The sequence below is a fragment of the Chrysochloris asiatica genome, unplaced genomic scaffold (assembly GCF_000296735.1).
Source record: "Chrysochloris asiatica unplaced genomic scaffold, ChrAsi1.0 scaffold00197, whole genome shotgun sequence".
Taxonomy (NCBI): Eukaryota; Metazoa; Chordata; class Mammalia; order Afrosoricida; family Chrysochloridae; genus Chrysochloris; species Chrysochloris asiatica.
The window spans coordinates 1,995,047-2,009,410 of record NW_006408715.1 but is presented as its reverse complement, the minus strand read 5'-3'; the positions used below and the strand labels follow the sequence as shown (position 1 = coordinate 2,009,410).

Sequence of the window (14,364 nt, the reverse complement as noted above, 5' to 3'; positions counted from 1 at the left end):
TATTGAGAGATTTGTCTTCCAGCTCACTTGTTCTGGCTTCTATCTCTTCAATTCTACTCCTTTGCCCTTTCAATGTATTGTCCATTTCTGATATTTTATTATTAGTCATCTGGACCTCTTCTTGCAGGTTTTGAATTGTTTCCATTGCTGTATCTATCTTATTTGATTGCTCCTATAGCACTTTCCTGACTTCCTTATTTTCCTCCACTCCTCTATGAAGCATTTGAATTTGTCTCCATATAATTCTTCTGAATTCCTTCTCTGGGAAATCCAAAGCCTGCTCCTCTTCTTGTGGAAAGTCTATGTCTGCCTCCAGCTCCTTTGTCTCAGTTACTCTTTTCTGGTTTTGGACATGTCCTGAAATCTTTTGTTGCTTTTTCTTGGAGATTTTCAGTATGTAGGTGCGTTTTCAAGGATTAAATGAATGTATGTTCCTGTGTTGTTAAGCTTATTGAGTGTCTCTTGGTGGATGTGATCTGGAGACAGGCTTCCCTTTTTACGTGTAATGCCTAGCAGCTGGTATTGGCTCCTGTCCAGATGGTGGGATGTTATGGGGTATGCTTGTAGCTTGGCTCTATGGCCACGATTGCTGTCTCTTCTTGAGTAATGTAGGGGAAAAAAGTGTGGTCAAAAGGACCAAAAATAGAAACAATGTAAAAGCATAGACAAAAACCACCATTCAAAATCAAAAATAAAACCGAAGCCTACTGGCCAGTAGCCTTTACTATGCAGGTCAGTGTGCATGCACTGTAGAAACCTCCAGCAGTGGGTGGGGGTGTCCACTTGCTCAGGCCCTTCCTCTAGTCACCAGCATGGAGGTGCACAGATAGATATTGAGAAGTTAATGGAAGAAAGATTGTCCACTATTTTTATCTCTGAAGGTCAGTTAGGTATCTGTATGTGCACAGTGTAATTCTCAAAATAGCTGCATTCTCATGTGTAGTAGTTGGTGTTGGCTCTTGACTTTTTGGGGTTTTACAAGTTGCATATATGGTTTGTCTATATGGCCAGACTTGCTTTTTCTTTCTGGGTAGGCAGGGATAAAGGATCCTGCCCACATCAACTTCAGGGCTGTGTCCCAGAGTCAGATGTCATAAGCAGCCGCCAAAGGATCAGCCAGTGGAACCAATGGGGCTCCTCCTCTCTGTGCCATAGGAAAACTGTGGGCTCAATGCTAGACCCTTTACAGGGTGTACTCCCACCTGTCTGAAGGTGTCCGGGCTGGGCAGAGAGGGTGCAACAGGAGAGAGAAGGAAAAAATGTGTAGATTCCCCCACACTTCTTTTCAAATGCCGCTGCATAGTTTTTAGCACCATATCATTGTATCAATCGGGCTGTGGTCCTGCTCGCTGATCGTAACCTGGGTAGAGTGGCCGCAGGGAGAGTCCCGCATCCTGATTGATTCCGAAATTGCAATATTTTCCTTTCTACAATGATTTTTCCACCAGTGGGTGTGGGAAACTGACGCCCTGCACCTAATACTAGATCCAGAGGTCTGGAGCTGCTCCATGAAAGCACTATCTCTGGTTTTTCTGCTCCTCCCCCAAAGAGCCTGTCCTACCTGAATCTGTGTCTCCTGCTCCTAACTGGAAGTCGTCCTCTAGGCTATCATTTTTAAATCCCCAATTAGGATGCATCTGGGATGCTTTTCACACTCTTCAGCTGACACTTACACTCACACAGAATTAAACCTAGAACAAAACTAGATCGTTCCTAGACTACGACAACTTGAAATACATTCAGAGATATACCTAGTCTATTTGAACTTCAGTTTCCCAGAGGGTATAATTGTTTCTATCCCAACACAGTGAACCAATATAAAACCAGAATCAGAACAAGAACTAGAATAGAATCAGAAACAAAACACAGAAAGAATCTTTGAGGGCTGGGGAGTTTATAAAATGAAAATCTTGAAGAGTTAGAAAGTCTTGTAGTAGAAACTAAATTTTCTGGGCAAATCCTTGGTACCAACTAGACCTCTTGTATCTGGGCTGCCCACCAGATCTGTTCACCATTCCTTCTTGGAATCTCCTCATAGGACTTATCATCTGTTGTTGGACTTTAGCTGGTCTTCCTCACAGGACTTATCACCCATAAGTCATTGTCCCCATGGGCCTTTCACCAGTTCTTGGATTGTCCTCATGGACAATCCAAACAGCATTTCTCTGTTTGTGGTCATTCAAATACCATGGAATCTTCCTCTGTTGCTAGTTGATAAAAGGCCAGGGTCCAGAGACATCCTAAATTCTAGAAGGGGTGCACCATTTCTGTTCTCTGCCCTTCCTAAGACCAGGCACCCTACTCTTCCCCAGCTTGAGTTCCCAGCAGATGGAGACTGACAATAGATGATAGGACTTTAATGAAATGGAAGATGTATAAGAAAGTAGGAAGCAATGGAATGCCCATGCTACCTCTTGGCTTAAACTTAAATAAAATTGCCTTCAAGTTAGAGAGGGAATTTTCTGGGAGGAATTGAGGGTGTAGGGACCCTCAGGTCAGGCACACTTCTTTCTTCTGTCTGCCTTGCTATATGGGTTACTACATAGGAGCACCATTCCACTGCACACTCCATATTTAAAACCCATCCCTTTGAGATCTCTTGACTGCAACATGGGTGCTGTTGGGACTTCAGATCAAGGAGACAACAAGAGGGTGATAAAAGGTTGCTGAGCCCCTGAGCCTGTTCCCACATAACTTAGATTCCGGACAACCTGTGTTTACCTAGTTTTCTTAGAAAAAGGTCACCCTGTTAGTGAGGTCTGTCCCCTCCCTCTTTTTCTTCTCTCTCATGCCACCTGAGACACCTTGCCTAACCATCTTGCTACTCCCTTCCCCTACTTCTCAGCTTTTTTGTTATTTCCCCCCAGTATTTCTTGCAGTGGGAAGGGCAGGAGCAAAGTTGAAATTTGCTTTACCAACACTGCAGGGTCCCTTGTCCCTTCCGTTTCAGATTGCTCTGGCTCAGACATTGGACAGAATCAGGCTAAGGGACAAATGGAGAAAAGAAAAAAAAAAATTGTATCCCTTTTTCTCAGCAATTCAAGCAACTTGGTCCGTCTACACACTTTCTACCAACAACCCCCTCCATCCCTAATCCGCGTCTGTCTAACTGTATTCTGGAGGCCCCTGGCCTGTTATTTGCATTACATTTCTTATACTAAATCTCCATTAGGTAAACCATAGCCCCACTCCCATCTCCGACATGGGGGCCATATTCATTCCCTAGAATCTGAAGAAATGTTTCAGGAGGGTGACTGGGTGGGTTACACCCTAGTTCAGAATCCTGGATGCATTTTCACATAGAAATTGTGTGATACATGACAATGTATTTGCCATGAAAATCATGGTACAAATCAGTCTCTAACAGAATAACACTTTTTGAATGTTTTGGATTAAATAGGCTTTCATGGGTATGCAGGTCTATACATACCACTTTAATAAATGTGAGGGTTAGGGCAATTCCCAGGTCTCTTTAAGCCTTGTTTTCCTCATCTGTAAAAAATCAGGAGTCCTTGTGTGGTGCTGTAGCATAAACACTGGACTGCAAAGCTGCAAAGTCAGTGGTTGAAGCCCACCAGCCAGTCGTTGTGGTGGTGGTGGTGGTGGTGTGCCATGGAGTCTGTTCTGACTCATAGCAACCCTGCATAGGGTTTATGAGGCTATAAATCTTTACGGGAGCAGAAATCCTCATCCCTCTCCTGTGGAGTGGTTGGTAGTTTTGAACTGCTGACCTTGAGGTTAGCAGCCCGACTCTTAACCAGTACGCTACCAGAGCTCCTTTGGAAATGCTATACAGGATGGATTTGAGTTGGAACCGATTTGATGGCACTTAACAACATCCACTTTATTAGAGGACTCTTGTGAGCATTCAGATAATGCAGGTGTCAGTAAAGTAGGGCCCTTCCTGAGTCTCAGATACCTGCCTCTTGAATCTTACTGCACCAGCAACTACACATAACTTTACTCCCACAGAAGAAGGTTTCCCAAGTGCCAAAAACCTGATACACAAGCTTTCTATTTGATGGCCACCTAGCATTAGTGGAACCATAGCCAATAGTGTTTAAAGATGTCTTCGGCCCTCTTTTGGTAAAATAGCTTTCTGTGAAAAGAGAAACCAAAAGTCCCATCTCAGTTAATAAGCGTGTATTCATATCGTGAAAAGGAGTCCTGGTGTAGCGCTGCAGGATAATGCACTGGACCGCAAGGTCAATTTGAACTGGAAAGCCAGTGGTTCAGACCCACTATTCACTCCTCGGAATCCCTACACAGGGTTGCTGTGGGTCAGAACCGACTCGACAACACTTATCAACAATAACAACAATTATCATGAATAGAATACTTCCAATGCTTAGCTTTTTATATGCATAATCTGAATTTATGTGTAATTGTCCGCATTTTACAGGTAAATGAAATCTATGTGGAAATCAGAATGTTAAGTACAGAGACACAGATTAAGTAACTTTCCCAACCACATGTAGCCAATAAGGAGCAGATCCAGGACTCCCACCCAGCACTGTACTTTCAGACACCCTGAAGCATAGAACCTGCATTTACCTCAGACTCATCAGATCTCATTAGAGCACAATAGGTTAATTGTCCCTTGTGTATTTGCTATTGTAGTAATCACAGTTCTGGAAGGAAAATGTGAGCCCCATGTAAACAGTCAGCCTGTCTTGTCTATCTCAGGTTCCCCAGTGTCTAGGATGGTACCCAGCACAAGGTGAGAACTCAGTGGTTGTACTAACTCACATAAATTATTTTATGTGTAGAAAATGCCACCAGATAAAGTGTTGTTGTTAAGTGCTGTCAGGTTGGTTCTGTCTCATAACGACCCTGTAGAGGGTTTCTGAGGAGCAGCTGGTGAGTTTGGACTGCCGATCTTGCGGTTCAAACCAACCTTGAAAGTCCCATGCTTATCCTACAGTGCCATACCAGGACACCAGATAAAGTATTACATATAAAAATCAGTTATAAAGTATTGTAAGAAGTGCATGTAAGATATACCACATATAATGTGTTATGATAATCAAGGATTCCTGATGTGGGGCTGTCATATGAGCGCTGGACTGCAAACCACAAGGTAGGCAGTTGAAACCCACCAGCTGCTCCTCGGAAACCCACAGGGTCGCTATGAATGGGAATCTATTTGACAGCACTTAACAACAGTAATAGCAGCAGTGATAACCAAGCTCTAGTGTTGTCTTTTCTGGTGGTCGTTATTGATTTTTCCTTGTGAATTGGGTGAAGGTTTACAAAGCAGATCACTTATTTCCATTCAACAGTTTATACATTATTTTGTTTCATGTCATTGATTGCAAGCCCCACAATAAAATATCACTTACCCATCTCACTTCCTCCCTGTGTTTTCTGTTTCCATGCCTCCTCCTTTCCTAGGTGCCCCTTTAATACAAGTGGTTGATTGTTCTAAGGTGTGCGTATCTCACATTATAGACATGTCTACTGTTTAGCTTAACACTGTGAATCTAGCTGAACAGGGTGAGTTCCGTTTAGGCCTGAATGGTGAGGTGACAAGGGGCCATAGTCTTGAGGTTCCACCAGTTTGTATCCAACTAGTAAGCCTGGTTTTTTTTTTCTTTTTATGATTCTGAGTTTTGTTCCTGGACAGAGGTTTGCTGTCAGCTTTCTGGATGTTGGAGCTGCTGAATTATCATAGTGTTCTCTCAGAGTTGAACCGTCCTGCATTTGAAAACACATGGATTAGTTATTCTCCAACCTAGTATTTCAGGGTTTCATAATGAAGGGAGTGAACACTGTCTAAGTTTTGAACACATATTCCATAGGTTTCTATCCTAGATCCAGTATTCTAGGTTTCTCTTGGACTTGCCTTGTACTTGACTGTGGTCCATAAAGAGACAGCAGAAGCCATGAACTTGGATGTACTGATGTATTTATTCGCATTCAAATCCCTATGAGTGACCACTTGCCAACAGTGCATGCTGCAAGTCCCTTATTGTGCTTTTGTGAAGGCTTTTCACCTGACTCATTGTGCTGGGTGGCACAGAGTGAACAGAGACCTCAGATGCTGGGCAGTTCCACTCTAGAAGGCAGATCAGCTCTCCCCAGTAGACAATGGTAGATGCAGCATTTCAGTCCACATGACCTAGGACTTCATACTTACTCAGCAAGATAGTAGAAGTATCTTCATTCCAGTTTAAGTTATAAAAGGACAGTTAGGCACAAGTTACCCCAAGGAATGCTGTAGTGTCATTTTGGAAGGGAAAACAAGGCCGCAAGTGACCACATTTTTCATATAGAATCTAAGAGTTTGAAGCAGACCTCGTGGGCATTCTGCTTTCTATTAGGAAATGTTCTGAGGCTGGGCGTCCTTCCTTGGACTCACGTCTCAAGAGTGTTCCAGAGTTCTGTGCATTATAACTAGGTTAAGGCGTTTTTCCCTTAGGGCTTGTCAAATGTATTTCCTCACGTATAGCAAGAAATATGTTTCACATTACAAGCTGGGATATATGCACATATCTAACTTCAGAAGCAATACTTATCCTTACTGTGTTTGATACAGTCTAAAATTTTCTATCTTATTCCCTTTATTAAAAAAAGACATTAAATTGACTTTATAATTTATTAGTAGGTTTGCGAGTGCTGGTATAGCGCTATAGGATAAGCACTGGAGAGACAGGTTGGTTTAAACTATAAGGTCAAACCCACCAGCCACCCCTGGGCAACCCTATACAGGGTTGCTGCTATCAGTTGGAACTGACTCCGCAGCACTTAACAAGAATCGTGGTTTTAAGAACCCCTGAGTGTCACAGATAAACACTCAAAGCCTATCAGTGGGAAGACAGGGGGTTTGAATATATACAGAGGCACTTCATAAGGAAGGTCTGGTGACTTACTTCTGAAAACTGTTACCCATTGTTGCTGAGTTTATTTCTAATGCTTCAGGGATCCCCCAGGACAGGGGTTCCATATGGTTTCCAAGACGGTAGTGTTTATGGGAGCAGATTGCCACAGCTTTCTCCTGCAGAGCAGCTGGTGGGTTCGAACTGCTGACCTTTCAACTAGCACCTAAGTACTTTATCACAGACCCACCAGGATTGTCCCTGAAAGATGACAGACATTGAAAACTCCATGGAGCACAGCCATGATGTCGCTGAGTCAGAATCATAGTATCAGCTAATATTTTCTAATTTACTTATCACAACCTGTTGTGGGAAATTTTGAAAGAAAAAAGGAGTTTCAGGAAGAGAGGAAAGGTGAGTAGTATCCATAGCTGTCCAGTAGGGTCCATTTGCCAGGCAGCGATATGCAAGCTCAATGACAGCACTAAATGAAGGGGGTGAGGGAGGCTTGGTTATGAGGGACCGGAAGGGAGCAGCACCCCAGAGTATAAGGTATGCTTGCTAAGACTTAGACTGTCTCTGAGTTGGAATGGGTCTTTGAATTCATTTCGTTCAGCTTCCCATCCAGGACAAGAACGCAGAAGATGCTCTGTCTGTGCCTTTATACATTCTTTCTATCTGAGCTCACAGGAATACTCTCAAATTCTCATTTCAGAATGAGACAGAACTTCCCACCATTTTTATTATGGTCCTTTAGCTTTTTTTTTTGTTTTTTGTTTTTTTAAATAAGTAAAGGAGAAAGGCCAGTTTCTGTAATTTGCCATTTTTATAAATTTCACACAGCACAACGCAGTTATCACAATTCTACTTTTCTGATGGCAACTGTAGTTTGTAATCATAGTTGATTTTTTTTCCTGCTTTGTATTATATTGACAGAGGAATGGCATCAAACCTGATTATCTATCATTACAAGTACTAGTTATCTAACCATCTGAAAAACATACGTGGTATTTTATTGTACATCTGCTGCTGCTGCAGTGCCCACTGACCCCGTCCCCTGTGTCTCCCCAGGCCTGGGCAAAACCAAAAGGAAGACTAGTGCAAGAGACGCCTCCCCAACGCCTAGCACGGATGCGGAGTATCCCTCCAACGGAAGCGCAGCGGACCGCATCTACGATCTCAACATCCCGGCCTACGTCAAATTTGCCTATCTCGCTGAGAGGGAGGATGAGCTGTCTTTGGTGAAGGGGTCCCGTGTCGTCGTCATGGAGAAATGCAGTGACGGATGGTGGCGAGGAAGCTTCAATGGGCAGATTGGTTGGTTCCCTTCCAACTACGTCATGGAGGAGGTGGACGAAGCGTGCGCGGATTCCCCAAGCTTTCTGAGCTTACGGAAGGGCGCCTCCCTGAGCAACGGCCAGGCCCCGAGGGTCCTCCACGTGGTCCAGACACTCTATCCATTCAGCTCCGTGACTGAGGAGGAGCTCAATTTTGAGAAGGGAGAAACAATGGAAGTGATCGAAAAACCAGAAAACGACCCAGAATGGTGGAAATGCAAAAATTCCCGGGGGCAGATTGGCCTTGTTCCCAAAAACTATGTAGTGGTCCTGAGTGATGGGCCCTCGCTGCACCCTTCCCATGCCCCTCAGATAAGCTACACAGGACCCTCAGCTACTGGCCGGTTCGCTGGGAGAGAGTGGTACTATGGGAACGTCACGCGGCACCAAGCGGAGTGTGCCTTGAATGAGCGGGGCGTGGAAGGAGACTTCCTCATTAGAGACAGTGAATCCTCGGTAAGTCTCTGCCACCCTCTCAGTTTTTCTCCCAGCTCCTTGGTGGTTCCAAGTGAAAAGAGGCAAGTGTGTGTGTGTGTGTGTGTGTGTGTGTGTGTGTGTGTGTGTGGAGTCCTTGTGTGTTGCTAACGGCTAATACTCTCCATAGCTAACTGAAAGGTTGGAGGTTCGAATTCTCTCAGAAGTACCTCAGAAGAAAGATTTGCAGGTCTGCTTCTGAAAAATCTCCATTGAAAACCCTATTGAATAGTTTTTCTCTGGCACACTTGGAGTCCCCCCCATGTGTCAGAATTGCCTCAATTTTTATTTTATTTACACATACGTACACACACATATGATAATATTCCACAATATGGTATTATCATGTGTTTCATTTTCAGATTATGTAAATATACTTGAAATAAGCAAAGAATATTTGTTGTTGTTGTTAAGTGCTCTTTATAGTGTTTCCAGGGAGCAGCCCGTGAGTTTGAACCGCCAACCTTATGATTCAAACTGACCTTGCAGTCCAGTGCTTTATCCCTCAGAGTCACACCAGCACTCCAAAGGATATTTAGGAACTCACATTATGATCAGAGTTGTTAAGTTGCGCTGTCAAGTCAGTTACCTAGTATAAAAGTGGAGTAAGATTTCCTGTGAGCTCTCTAGTTTACTTAAATCTGTTTCACATAATCACTGACATGCTTACCACTTAACCTTGCAGAGATGTGTGTGTGGAGATGGAAGTCAAGTAAAATATTTTCCATTCATCAGTGTTTCCCCCCCCCCCCTTTTTTTTTTTTCTATTTCCCCATAACCTTTTCTATTCTCCAGACTTGAGTATCATTCTCTGCGACTGTTTCCCATTCTATTCATTACCCCCCGCTAGGCCCTAGTGATTTGCTTTGTTTCCTCTATGTCTGTGTGCAGGGCACAGAGAGAGTGTTCTGAGTGACATGGGCGCCTGGTTTCTGAGACAGCCTTTTGTTGGTTTGTTTTTCTTTTTAAATCCTAGAATCCCAAGGTTATCTCTTCTGCAGGTTCATTTCTGAAAAGCTTTTACAGCACTTAGGAACTGAATTGAAAAGAAAAATATGGTTCTTGAGAGAGATGAGTTTCTGTGTGTGTATGTATGTATGTGAACTGAATCGAGGTATTGGGGTCACTGGTCTTATAACAGCAAATGCATTTCCAGCTGCAGTCACATTTGGGCTTTGTATTTTGTTTGTGTGGCCAAGCCAGTCTGGGAGAATTGGAGCCGCATCATGCCAGGCAGCCTTTTCATACGTGCATTATGGAAATACACTTGTAACTCTCTTTCCAACTCTGCCATCTGTGTAGTGAACCCCACAATAAGAATTTTGAACGTTGAGACCAATATGTTTTATATTTGTTGTTTGCAAGGGCTCAACACACCAATTGTGTGGCTGTCGCGAGAACAGGCAGTGTCTGTCCTGTTACATACAAGGTCATCGTGAGTGGGGAAGCAACTCCACAGCAACTAACAACAGTTTTATATTTAAGTTATATTGATTCTGGTTGGCGTCAGCTTAATTTTGTTTAACTGCAAAACATAATGCTAGTGCTGAGGATTCTAGACTCGTGGAGGGAGAGAGGGATATGTGTTGGTGTCAGGGGCAGGGTGTGCCCTTTGGCTGTTTGAATGATTGTATATTCCTTAGTGTTTTGGTTCCCATACAAAAAATAACAAAAACAGAGGGCATAGAAGCAATACTGTTAAATGTGAGGAATCATACAGTGGATTGTAATCATTGCAATGAAACGAACTGATGTTCCCCCATGTAAACTATCACTCGATTCACTATAAAAACTTAAAAAAACCACCATAATGCTGGTTAAGTCTATGCATTACGTACTAATGTGCACTCTGAAAATGTTGATAACATGATGTTGAAGACTCCCTGCTGATAATTAATGAGTGGAATTCAAGGCTACAGAAAGGTGTTTCCCCTTCAAAGAGAGAGTCTCCTGTGATCTTTTCTTCTCTGAGGCAGGAGGAGCATTGTGGTGGTTGAAATAGTAGCTCTTCATTACGTCAGCAGCTTTGCCTAGTCTGCCACAACCTTAGACATTGCTCAGGCAAGCATGCTATGCCCAAAAGTTAACTACACCTGAAATCTGAACTCTGAGATTTTCTTATCATCGCTGGCAAGACATCACATTAAATTGTTCTCAGACCATGTGAGCTCTGTGCATAGTTTCCTTTAGATCACGTTTGAGGCTTAAAAGAATTAAGTACAATAGCCCTTTTAGCTCTACTGAGCAGAAACTCAAAGAAAGTACAGGAAAACCAGTGACAATATGAAGTGATAGATCCAGAATGCATAAGGAATAAGTGCAATTCAGAGTCCAAAGGATTATCTTAATTTAGAATTTTCTAGTTGAAGAGAATTCTTCAGAGGGCAAGAGGCTAAAGAAGCCCCATAGATGTAAAGATAATAGTAGGGAATCTCATTCATTGTTCTTTCTGTGTGGGGCTTGGGGGAAATGAAAGTCCTCAGAAGGAGGAAGATAGATGGGAAAGACTTTTCCAGGCTGGTTTCCTTAGGGAAGATCGAATACTTCTCTGTTAGACTGACACTAACTGCTTGGACTCAAGGACCAAATCTTGTGAGGGACGCTCGCTGTCTATGTTCCAATTCAGAATTGTATACACTCTAATATCTCAGTGGACTTCAGGTGTGGTGCTGTAGGATCCACCCTGGACTATGAACCACAGAGTTGGAAGTTCAAAGCCCCCAGATGCTCCTCAGAAACTCTTTACAGGGTTGCTATGAGACTAAACTGACTCAGCAGCATTTATCAGCAACAACAGCAGTATCTCAGTGGTAGCATCCTACCCTTCCATGTGAGAGACCAGGGTGTGATTTGCAGCAGGTACACCTCCTGCACAGCTACAGGCCATCTATCGGTAGGGGGTTTGCATGTTTGCTGTGATGCTGGACAGTCTCAGCAGAGCTTCCAGACCAAGATGAACTAGGGAGAAAGACCTAGCAATCTACTTCCGAAACATCAACCAGTGAAAAATCAATGGATCACAATGGTCCAGTCCCCAATATATCATGGGGACGCGGCAGCATTTTATTCTTTTGTGCATAGGGTCCTCCTGCATCGGGGGCCTACTTGTTAATCCACATTATTGGAGAAGAAACTAACCTTTTAAAAAAAGTAATCAAGATGTTTAAATTCTATTTTAACCTTTTTATGAAAGCCTTTCCAGATATTTTTGCACTCTGTCTTACTTTAGAAAAAGCATTCAACCTTAGGTTGCTGTTGTGATGTTTTTATAGTGTGTTCATAATGTACTCTGACCCTTGGATTTCAGAGGTATGGGGGCACACAGTGAGCAGTTGGTCTGGACAGTAATTTGCAGAACCTCATGTCAACCCTGCTGCACACATTGGTCCTCTCTTGGTGTGTGAAGGCTGCCATGTGGCTTGACGATGTAGAAGTTCTTTGTCCTGGTGGATCTTGCTATAGTGTGTAGATTTGTGTTGTCAAGATGCTTACCTTGTGCCAAAGGGCTGCTGGAGGGACTTCTAAGGTCTACTGGTTCTTTTCTTCTGACTGCACAACTATGCCAGCCTGACTGCTGTTTCTTATTCATCACAAGGGCTGTTCTCCACTGCCACTTGCTGATGTTGGGGTATCTGTCCTGGTCCTTTTCAACTATCCACTGTTTCTGCTTCTTGCCAGTGTCTCCCCTTCTCCGCTCGCCTTCATCTTCTGTCTTTTTTCCTGTTCATTTGGGCATTTCTGAAATTAGAGCCAGTTTTCACAGCTACCACCAGGCCAAAGAGAGCCCTTAGTGTAAGGTTCATAATCTGATACATTGCATAGTGGTAGGTACAGAATAGAAAGATTTCCTATGAGGTCAGCATTCCTGTAAGACATAGAGATGTCTTTATCTTCATTTCTTTTACCCCTGTTAGACATTTGTGATCTAGAACTGTTCCTTTCATTGACGTTACCATTGGAAGCCTGAGTTCTAAATAAGCACAGCAACTTTCTGGCAAGCATCTGTGAAAATGAGGGGTCTCAATGTCAATGTGTAAGGAGCTCTGGTAGCGTAGTGGTTACTAATCGGGCTGCTAACCTCAAGTTCAGCAGTTCAAAACTACCAGCTGTTCCGCGGGAGAAAGATGAGGCTTTCTGCTCCCGTAAAGATTTGCAGCCTCAGAAACCCTGTGCAGGGTTGCTATGAGTCAGAACTGACTCCATGGTACTTAACAACAACAACAATGGCAATGTGTGGCCTCCTGCTTTAAGATATTTTTTCATTTTAAAATGTTTAATATTTTTTTCTGTTCTAAAGGATAAAATAACATCAAACTTTTGAGTTCCTGGAAGTGAATGCTTTTCAAAGGGCAGAGGCACCTATTTCTTTTTTTTTTTAAAAAGGGACACATCCTGTAATGTCCTGTGTCAGTCAAGTTCCAGGTGTTTCATAGAGGTCCATTAAATATATGCGGGGATTTCAAAAAGTTTGTGGGAAGCTGGAATTTAAAGATAAAATAACAAATATTAGCTTTCTCAACATAAGTGTCAAGTTCAAGTTACTTCTGTAAATGATTGTTGTTTTTCTTAGGTGCCATTGAGTCAGTTCTGACTCATAGCGACCCTGAATAGGGTTTCTGAGGAACATCTGGTGGGTTTGAACTGCCGACCTTGCGGTTATCCTACAGTGACAAAGTCCATCCCTAAAGAACTGAAGGTCCTGGAAATTTAACACGTCAGTGTAGTCTTCTGTTCATTACGAACTAAAGAAAAATGTTGTTGTTAAGTGCCTTCAAGTCGGTTCTGACCCATAACAACCCTGTATAGGGTTTGCAAGGAGCAGCTGGTGAATTTGAACCACAGACCTTGCAGTTCAAACGGCTTTGCAGTCTGTTGCGTTAACCCACACCAGGACCCCCCTTTGAAGATTTTGAAGATTAGGAAACAAAAAGAAATCAGAAGGAGCCCAGTTAGGACTGCCAGGTGGATGACTAGTGATTTCTCATCTAAACTCTCTCAGAATTGCCCTTGCTTAATGGGAAGAAGGATGGAAGCTTTTAGAGCGTTTTTCTACTAAAGCTGGGCTAACTTTTCCTCAAACACCCTCCTAATAAACACATGCTGTTGTTTATGGTTCTCCAGAATGTCAACAAGCCAAATGCTTTCAGCATCCCAGAAAAAGTGTCATTATCTTCACTCTTTTTTTTAATGTTTTATTGTGAATTATGTGATAGTTTACATGGGAGAACATTAGCTTTACATTCATCCTATCGTATATCGTTTCACTGCCATGGTTACAATCCCCTCCATATATCTTCAACCAACCAAAAAGTATACCCTGCAAACCTGCCCCCTGGTTTTCAGCACACAGCCCCTCTCCCTCTCTGGGTCCAAAGTCCCCAGCCACTCCCCATCTCTCCACTTCATCATCTCTGCCTCCATCTCTGGTGCCACTACTTCTCTGGGTAAGGTCTCCCACTCTGCTCTTCTCCCTTGATGGTCCCAGGGACCTCCTCTCCTAGACTGAAAAGTTAATCACTCCCTCCTTACTACAAAATGTCTACCTTTACATTTTCAGCCCCGCCCAGACAGATTGGATACTACTCAGTGGAGATTCTACCTTCCTCCGCACCCTCTGGATCTAGACTCCCTCTTGAAAGCTTGTAAGCCAGTCAGTTCTTGCCTTTGTAGCCCCCTATTTTGGGTAGCCAATGTCCAAGTTGCCCATCCCTATCTAACCTGTGTATTGAGGAGGT

At 43.2% G+C, this 14,364-nt stretch overlaps 1 protein-coding gene across 1 annotated transcript in view; it reads left to right on the top strand.

Annotated features, from left to right (window-relative positions):
• NCK2 (NCK adaptor protein 2) overlaps window positions 1-14,364 on the top strand; it is a 90,839-nt gene that overhangs the window by 53,665 nt on the left and 22,810 nt on the right. The window contains exon 2 of the mRNA XM_006872434.1: window positions 7,890-8,611. Within this exon, the coding sequence (XP_006872496.1) occupies window positions 7,890-8,611 (722 nt within the window). The remainder of the gene's footprint in view (window positions 1-7,889; window positions 8,612-14,364) is intronic.